Source organism: Platalea leucorodia (assembly GCF_965183815.1).
Source record: "Platalea leucorodia genome assembly, chromosome: 5".
Taxonomy (NCBI): Eukaryota; Metazoa; Chordata; class Aves; order Pelecaniformes; family Threskiornithidae; genus Platalea; species Platalea leucorodia.
Window position 1 is genome coordinate 50,475,902 of NC_138827.1, and position 9,727 is coordinate 50,485,628.

Sequence of the window (9,727 nt, forward strand, 5' to 3'; positions counted from 1 at the left end):
TAGCTTTTATGATTTTAGTGACCAAAAAGCCATCTTGCAACCTGTTTAGCCCATACAGCAACAGCCCTATTTCTGGACCCCTCAAATTCATGTAACTCTCCGATAAGATGTTCCAGACAGAATTAATATTTATTTGATTGCTAAAAAAAGATGTAGGCAAACATTTAAAGTTGTTACTTCATCATGTTTATAAAGAACAGTAGGCCTAGAGGAAGGAAGTCAAATAGCTTTTGCTTAAGAGAGGCAGCACTCTATCCTGTGCTGGAGCTTGCTACCACTCCAGTTGTGCTCCATACTCTGTGTGTGGAGATGATTCTCAAGCCATGCCTGTGCCAGGCAGCAACAGCCTACCCTCCCCACAATATTTTGTCCCACCTTGGAAGTGAGGTACAGATAGAAAAAAAACAAAACTTGTGTTTATAAGGGGGCTGAAAGGAATAAACAATCCTACCCTTAAGGCTTTTATGTAGTCAGAGACTAGACAGAGCCTACAGCTACAGGATATCAATGTGTCCAAGAGCTTATATGTGCATTGAGTAGGGTCATACCTGTTAAGAAGCCAAAACTGCAGCTGACTGGGGGTGGAAGGTAATGGGGTTCAAGGCACGCAGCAGGGGAAGCGGCCTGGGCTGGGCCTCTGCCACTGACAAGCCTCTGGTAACACCTACGCAGCTGTACCCGCTGCTGCTGAAAGCCATACTGCTACCTCCTGCTCTGAGATTCCCATCTTCCACCAGACAGGACGGAGCAGGCCCACAGGCTGAGCCCTGCACATACGTTCCCGCCTGCAGGAGCAGGGCGGCTAAATGCTGCTCCAGCTACATTCCCCCCCCAGGCACTTACAATTTTAGAGCACTTTATTGCTGTGTAAATGATCCACATCTCTGGCTGACAGACAAGACCTGGCTGATGCTCCCTTGAGCAGGCCCCAGAGCCACTAAAACACAGATTCCACATCACCCATCTCCACGCAGACAGTCTTCAGCTGCGAGTAGTACTCGATGGCAGCCCGCCCGTTCTCTCTGCCAAATCCTGCAGGGACAAGCCAGAAGTGAGAACGCAGCTCCAGGCAGTGCCAGGTACCACTCATACCCCCTGTAACTGGCATATAGTCACACCAGGGAAGGTCAAACAGCTCACCTGATGCCTTGTATCCTCCGAAAGGCAGCTCTACGGGGCTGATGTTGTAGTTGTTAATGAAGCACATCCCAGCCTTGAGAGCAGCCACTACCCTGTGAGCCTTCTGGATATCCCTGCAGGAAAAGGGCAATTCAGCCGGATCCCTTCCCATTCATCCCCTCCTCCCCTGCCAGCTGACATCTCACTAGAGAAAGGCCAGCAGGTCGCAGTGGTTTTTGGAGCCTGACCTGCCCTACTTTGTTTCTGCCTGCTCAAAGGATGTAGCACCTATTCCCAAGGACACTCAAAACTGCATTTGATTTGAGAGGGCAGGACAAGGACACCAGCAAAGCAGACTACGGCAAGCGGCCAACAGCTGTCTTTGTGTGTTTTCAGCAGCGTGGCAGGCTCCCGGTGCACATCTCCTGGAGATGCAGGAAGGCAGGCAGCAGGCCAAGTGCAGGCTGGAAGGAGTCTGAAGGACAGCTGGGCCCACCTAACCCCTCAGGAAAAACTAGGAGGAGATGTGCTGTCATGTAAAAAGTTCCCTTTTGGCAATCCCTTGCTCCAGCTTTTCTGGAAGAGGATATCTGTGCCTATGCCAGGCACCACAAGAGGAGCATCAAGTTGCTGCAGTATTTCCCTTCGCCTCCCCTCCCTAGACCACTTCCACACCACCCAGTCATACCTGGTGAAGACACCACCTGCCAGGCCGAATTTGGTGTTGTTAGCTCTCTCCACAACCTCCTCCTCTGTGTCAAACGGCAGAATGGACATGACAGGCCCGAAGATCTCTTCCTTGACACACGTCATGTCATCCGTGCAGTTCCCTGGAAGCATGGCAGAGCACATGTGCTTCAAGAGGAAGAGTTAGCAGAACAGCCTGTGCATTCAGCAACCCACACAGCCTTCGAGACAGCACTCAGCACTGCACAACTCCCGCGGCTTGGCTAGCAGAGGAGCAAGTCCCATCCTGCATCTCAAGGCAGCAAAGGCACTAACTGTATGTGTCCTGTCAGATCGTCCAACAGCAGAGATTTCTCTGGATGCAGTTCCTAAGTGCCTCAGCTCTCTCTAGTACACCCATACCAGTGCCTGGCCACACTGCGGACATACACAGAGACAGGTCACGCTGAACACAGCTTTCTCTAGAAGAAACTCAGCAACATCCATGTAGAAGACTGCAGTAGCATGAATAGGAAGGATCATACCTAACACGCAGGGTCGCATGTAGTAGCCATTCTTCAGCTTTGGGTCATCTGGCACGTACAGGTCCCCACCACACAGCACCTCTGCCCCCTGAAAAAGAGCCAAGCAGAAGGTAGGCAGGCACATCCAGGAGCATCCTGCCCAGATGCCACAGGTCTGGCTGGCCAATACTCCCTGCTGGGTTTACAGTCCTATCAGACAAACTGTGCCTGTGCCCTCCCGGGTGTCTCTCCAGGTCAGGACTGCTGACAGAGCATCACCGATAGATCAGGGTCAGGGGGTGAGACCCATCCTACAAGTCCAAACAACGCTGGGTTGGGGTGCAAGTGCCACAGGACCCAGTGCAGGTTGGAGGAAAACAACTACAACTAGGAGCAGATCCTCAGCTGGCATCACATTGACTTCCACATCTTCGCATGGTGTGAACTCCCTCATTAGCGAGTCAATCAGTCCCTTCACACACTACCTGGCAAGAAACGCCTACCTCTGTCAAATGCCCTGCTTTGGAGATGGAGATTTCTCCTCTCCTTCCCCATATCTCCTTCCACATCCATCTTCCTGTTTCCAAATCCTCATCTAGTCCTCCTGGCTTTCACTCACAGTTCCCCTTCTCCAGCCCATCCCCAAATTGGCTACGCCTAGTCATATACCTAGCGCTGACATTTAGAACATCTTTACACTTCACAATAAAACCTAGAGAACAAACAAAAAAGCCTGGGTAGATCTAATTGCTCTTACAGAGATTGTTGCCAGCAGCCTGTAAATTTGGCCTTTGATCCTTCGTAAACTCTTTCTGCAACCAACAAAACTGGAACCCAAATGAAGTAACAGCCAAATGTGCAAGGTGTCAGCACAACTTATAACCAGCCCAAACGTTATAGATTATCCCATTTTACAGACTGCCATGCTAGGTATCTCACAACCTCTAAAACTCGGCAACATCAGGATATGAAAAGCCATGCCACCTTCAGTGATGATCCAGAGATGTGCACTGGGTCACTTTTAATCTAGTGGCCCAAGATACTTACAGAGTAATTCAACGACAACAAAAAAACAGCTTAACTGGGAAGGCATGGGGCAGGAAAACAGCTGCCAGTCTGTTTGTCTAACAAGAAAGAGACATTTCAGGGCAGCCACAAGGCAGCATCACAATCTCACCTGCTCCTTTGCCTGCTTGATAAAGCCCTGGACACGATCCAGGTGGGGCTGGTTGATGAGGGCTCCCATCCGTGTGTCTTCCAGAAGCGGGTCTCCAATTTTGATTTTCTGCGTGCGTTTCACCACCTCCTTTGTGAAGGCATCCAGTATCTTCCTCTCCACAAACACCCGCGTGCCATTGCAGCACACCTGGGATACAGGACAGGCTGCTCAGAGTAAGACACAGCACTCCACAGTCTTTCCCTGCTTGGGTCCTGCTACAGAGGTGCTCAGAAAGACTCTCCACAGCTGCTAAAACAGCTAACTTGTCCCTGGGGACAAAGATGACTAGATTACCTGCTGCTCATGACTGCACTGAACAGTCCATGCTGGATATAGTGGTACTGATGCCACCAGGTGGCAAAAACGCATCAAGTCACCAGCAGGAGAGAACTTTGGCAGCCTTTTCAGTTCCCAGAGATGATCCTGGTAAGCCAATTTGTCAGCAGGATTACACAAAACCTGCAGCATGTGTGGAGGTCCCAAACTTGGGGCAGACATAGCCCCACAGGGCTGTCGCTCAGCACACCAGACTGGAACCTGCTACCCCTCCAGAGGAAACCAGCACAGCTTCTTCTGACCTCAGTGTGTCAGACTGGAGCCCAGGGCACAGCTGCTCTGAGCTGAGTACTAGGTGCTAAAGAGGCTCCACTTCTGCAAAGGACAGGGCGTCGGCTAAAGCATGCTCCCCTGGGACGCCCTGCACTGGCTTCTGCAAGGCCTGCTTCTGATCCCTTGTGACCTTACAGAGGGAAATGGGCGGCAGGATGGGAGCTTCAGGGCATCCCTCACCATGCAAAGTCATGGGCTGGCTCTGCCACCCGGTTTTGAAACCACCCCGCCACAGCAACGAGGACCACTCCCACCCCACAGACACACACCTCGCCCTGCGTAAGGAAGTTGGCCATGAGGGCTCCGTTCACGGCATTCTCCAAGGCACAGTCCGAAAAGATGATAAGGGGGGACTTGCCCCCCAGCTCCAGGGTGACTGGTTTGATCCCTTTAGCTGCCATCTCCATGATCTGATGGAAACAAGGACAGAAGAGACAAGTGACCCACTGGCAAAGGGGAGGCTGGTGGAGGGAGGTAAGAGACAGCCAAGGGGAGAGTTTCCCCCAGTGCCCTTCACCAACAACAGATGCAGCACAAAGGGCAAGCTGGGTTTCCTAGAGGTGTTTAGCTCAGACTGGGGACAGTCTCAGAGGGTTTGGGGTTTGTCTTTTTTTAAAGACAAAAGCAAGAAAACCTGAGGAGTCATTTGCAGGAAGTCTCGTGCTCAGCGTAAGCCCAAAGGACAGCTGTAATGGCATCTGTGTCACTGCACCCCACAGGTACACACACATAAGGAGAGTTCAAGGGGCAATATTTCCTCTCTTTCAAACCAGAATTTATTTTTAAGTCTTTTTAGGGATTTTTAATTTTTTGAAGAATAAATTGAGGGCAAGAAATTCACAGAAACTAACCTCTTGCTTAAAAACTGTAGGTTGTACATACCCCCCTGTGTCCCTGAGTGAGAAGATGCCTTTACCTTGATGCCAGTTGGCACACTGCCAGTGAAAGAGATTTTGGCCACATCTGGGTGATGACAGAGGAACTGGCCTGTGGCCGCTCCACCCTGCACCACATTGAAGAGCCCTTTGGGCACACCGGCCTCTGTGAAGATCTCTGCCAACCTCACCACCGAAATGGGGGTGAAGGGAGAGGGCTTGAAGACCATCGCATTGCCTAGGGGAACCCAGACAGAGGCAAGGTGGAATTAACAGCCAAACTGCTTTAGGGAAAAGAACAACAAACAAACAAACCACCCCACACAATGAGTTTGTCTCAGCAGATCCCAGAAGATCCCCCCCAAGAGCGAAGAAAACAGTTTCAGCTGAGCAGTGCAACCAGTGAAAGGGAGGAACTGCACCTTCCTGCTGGGAAGGGCTGGGGGAGATGGGGCTGCTGGTCCTGCACTGCAGACATTTCCAGAGACCTTCCTCGTCTGGTGCAAAGCCAAGCAATCAGCTTTTTTCCTGATGCACTCCTGCCCTCTGAGCATCTGCTGTGTTCCCGCTTCCATTTCCTTTCACTTCCTGCCAGAGTAACAGCCTGAAAGCTTCTAATCCTTCAACACCTCCTTCAAGGTAATCCTAGACTTTATCCCCCAAATCACTCTCCCCTACAACATCATTTGGCTTCAAAGAGAAGCTTGCACGGGCAGAATGTCTCCATTACCACAAGCCAAGGCTGGGGCAGACTTCCAGCATGCAATCTGGAAAGGGTAATTCCAGGCTCCAATGCCAACACACACCCCAAGGGGCTCTCTCCGAGTGTACCCAAAGGATCCCCCGGGAAGTTGGATGTGTTCACCTGCAAAGAAGAAAAACAGCCAGAAGGTAGAGAAAAGCAGAGTCCCTTCCTCTCTTATCAGAGCCTCCGAGGCCAGATCTCGCTTTGATTGGGAACAGAGACACACAGCTTTTACCCCAGCAAGCTCACAGAAAGTGCGTAAGTGCCCACAGAGCACAGCAGCATTAGGCAGAGATCTCTGAAAATCCTTCCAAGATCTTCAGAAAAAGTAGTTGTCCATCTCTTAAGAGAAATCAACAGCAGAGATGGTCTTGTGCCATAGAATTTACCAGGGAATGCAAGTGGCAGGACACAGAGTAAAGAGCAAACTCTGGTAACGTTCTCACCAGCTAGAGATCCTGCCAGTCCTGCGTAATACTCCAGGCACTGCCAGGATATGTCAATGTCCACTCTGGCTTCAAAGATGGATTTCCCATTGTTGATGGTTTCCAAGGTGGCAATTTCTTCTCTCTGCTCCTGTGAGAGGCACAGGACAGTGACAACATGTTAGAGAAGCCTGTAGTAGAACTCCACAAGGGGACAGCTGCTTCCCAAGCACGCAAGTCCCAAACAAGGCTCTGCTATCAGTAAGCCAGGCTCTCCCATGAGAAATTGTCATCTCTAAAAGATACAGTGCCAACTGCTATTTATCCATTTCCCAGTGGTGACCAATTGCAGGGGAATGTCAAACAGGCAGCTGCTGGGGTTCACTGCTAGTCCAGTCTTGCTTAACATTCCTGTTTACCTAAAAGATGGGCAAACTTGAACTGAGAAGCCAGTTGGTAAACAATGATTAGAATTCATAGAACTTAAACTGGGAGGAACAGCAAACAGCAAGATCAAAATGGAATGAGAGGACTTAGTGAAGGACAGACAAAGTAACGCAGCTGAGAAGCATCATTTAACAGACCGCCTCCCAGGCAAAAACATGACCCTGCTGTGGAATTCTGGCAGAAGCAAAAGTCTGGCAGAAAGAGAACAGTTTTCTCATCACATATACACACTGGGGAAAGAAGGTCTGGTTTCTTACAGATCTGTGCCTCAACGGGGATTAACTTCGATATCCAAGAACACGTTATCTCACAAAGCAGTTTGTGATAAAGCTAGCTTATTTGTATCCTCTCCCACGTGTATTATCTGGTGTCTAAGACAAAAAACAGCATTCCTACTTTTTTTTATTGCTAAAACAAGACACACTCGAGTCACGTGACAACAGTGTCCAACAAGCTGAAAATTCACAATGTGACAGTTACACAATTTCAGCTTTGAAATCATGTGCAGTGAAGCTGAATCTTGAAGTTATGAAAAGAAGCATAAGCCCTGCAAGATCTCGACTGGATGGCTTCAGTTTTATGTCTTCTAAGAGAATTAAGCAGAGAAGGTACACACTGGCCTTGAGTAGAGTGATAAGACTGAAGCCCTGCCCAAGGCAGCCTACTGTCTCTTCTGGTTAAAGGTGGGTTTTAACTCCTGCATTCCTCCTGGAGCTCTGGAAGTCCTCCTGGAAGCCCCCAACAGCCACATTAACCCACAAGAAAGCTCAGAGACGGAACCACCCCTCTCCAAAAGAGGAGGCAAGCTCCCACAACATACCCGAATAATTCTGGCGGCCTCCAGCAGCACCCTGCTCCGCTCCATGCCAGACAACTGACTCCATATTTTAAAGGCAGCCTTTGCACTCTGCACAGCCAGATCGACCTCCTTCTCCCCAGAGCAGAGCAGCTTGCCTATCACACGACCTGGGTACATTTTAAACAGGAAATAAATAAGACAGAAATCTCAGAAAAGGGGCACAAAAGAATATGGCTTATCTTGCATCAGACCCCAAAGACTTCAGGCCAGCCACCTATACCAAGCTACAGAACCTCATGCTATGGTTCCCACTGATTTGTAATTGGCTACAGAAGAGGTGCTGCAATTCAGCTGGTCTAAATTAAAGATCTGCCATTCTCCACAGTTGTGTTCTAGTTACTAATTAGCTCCAATTGTTACAAAATTCCTCCATTTCCCACTGGAGTTTGTTATACTTCTACCACCAGCTTCAGGACTCTGTTACACATTCCACAGCATAGTTAAGTACTCTCTTTCTTGAAGCGATTCTGCTGAAACTTAGGGATCTCCAATTAAAAAAAAGCATTCATTTTAGAAACGTTTAAATCGCGTCCTTTGCCAAGATCAGGCACCACTCGATTTTTTTGTTTGACTGAGAGTCAGAGCTGAGTTCTGCGAAGAAGTCTGATGATGGACCTGCACTGCAGGAGGCAAAACGCAGTCACCAAACCGAAGGCACCCGGGCCTTGCAACTCCCGGGCCCGGGGCCTCAGCGCAGGTTTAACCCCCCCCCCCCAGCCCGAGCAGGCAGCGGGGCGGTACCTGTGGCCGGTTCATACACCTCCTCGGCCTGTCCGCCGTCGGCGGGCTGAACGCGGGCTCCCGCCCTGTAGTTGAGGGGCTGGTGGATGGTGACGGTACCGGTAGCGCTGCTCATGGCGAAGGCGGGACGGAGGGCGCAGAGCCTGGGCAGGAGGTTCGGCAAGCGGGACCCGGCCAGCATCGGCTGGGCCGTCGAGGCGGGGGGAAGAAGCGGTGGGCTGGGAGGGAAACCCCACGGGAGAGCAACTCGCACCCCGTGGGACGCCGCCTCCACCGGGGCGGTTACCTCAGGGCCGCGGGGCCCGCCCCACCCCGGCGGGCACGCGCATGCGTGCCCGCCGGGGTGGGGCGGGCCCCGCGGCCCCGCCCCGCGCTCGGGCTCCCCCTGGCGGCTGGGAGGTAGCGCCTCCCACTCCACCCCGGGGAGGGGACGACACTGGAATTTTAAAGGTTTTGGTAAACGAGCCGGTACGTACAACCGAAAGGCAGGGCTGCAGGAAAGCAAACGCCCACGGATACATTTCACCGTGGAACATATTTCAGAGGCAGCTGCCGCAGCTTCTGAGAAGTTCCGCTAAGAGCGGCGCAGTCTCGCGTCCTGTCCCTGGCCGCAGCGATTTGCGCACAGGACAAAAAGGGGAGCAAAGGACCAGGACTACAGCTCTGGGAGAGGATCAGTGGAGCACCACGTGGTGAATTACCACCCCCTGCATCACCAGCATCGACACCTCCTTGAAGATGTGACCACAGTTGCCATTTCTCTTGAGATACATGTGCAGCTTTTTTCTTTTTTCTTTAAGTTAATCCATGAAACATCCTTTCTTCCTCAAAACCAGAGTCTTCCTGTGTTCATAAAGTTGTTTTTCATTCCGTTTTGTAGGTTCTTAGAATTCAGGCCGAGGTTAGGAAATTTGTTCTCCTCAGTTTGTTATAATGATTAACAAGCCCCAGGGAACTACTGTATCAAACAAATGACAGCAGAAAGCAACCAGAATATAGCAACAGATCAACGATTTTCAGATAACATTTAGATGCGCAAATGCTTCCCTCCCCAGGTGACAAAGTGTGGTGTGATGCAATGCCTGCAGATTTGCTGAGGGCAGAGTTTGACAGCAGCAGGGAAGGCTACTGTACTGCACATAACCCTTCTGAAGCCATTTAGGTGCCGTTTCCCGTTATGCTTGATCACATTTGGCTTAGATCCTGTTGGATCCAACAACCATATGCTGCAGAATAAACTACTGCAACAAAGCTGACCTGTGCAGGTAACAGGCTGGAGAGGTTTCTGGCTTTGCTGTGCAGTCAGGCCCTTGAACTAAGAGAGGCTACACAAGGGAAATAGGAATTACACAACCAGGGCTGCTCCCCGTGGAAGGTTGTAGCTACACCAGACACAACTGTAAGTAAAAATAAAAAAAATGCAGCCGTAGAGCCAGGCAGCATCAGTATGCAGTAGATGCTTTCCTTTACCTGCCAAATACTCATTTTTGAGAGGCAG

At 50.6% G+C, this 9,727-nt stretch overlaps 1 protein-coding gene across 1 annotated transcript; it reads right to left on the reverse strand.

The window, feature by feature from the left end:
• Positions 1–110: 110 nt before the first annotated feature.
• Positions 111–8,532, reverse strand: ALDH9A1 (aldehyde dehydrogenase 9 family member A1). The gene is made up of 11 exons (XM_082313757.1): positions 8,230–8,532; positions 7,450–7,595; positions 6,204–6,333; positions 5,743–5,877; positions 5,054–5,250; positions 4,407–4,547; positions 3,487–3,675; positions 2,331–2,418; positions 1,808–1,949; positions 1,141–1,253; positions 111–1,032 (listed from the first exon to the last, which is right to left on the reverse strand). Exons 1-11 carry the CDS (start codon positions 8,408–8,410, stop codon positions 938–940), a joined length of 1,557 nt encoding a protein of 518 aa, XP_082169883.1. The 5' UTR covers positions 8,411–8,532; the 3' UTR covers positions 111–937.
• Positions 8,533–9,727: the final 1,195 nt, after the last annotated feature.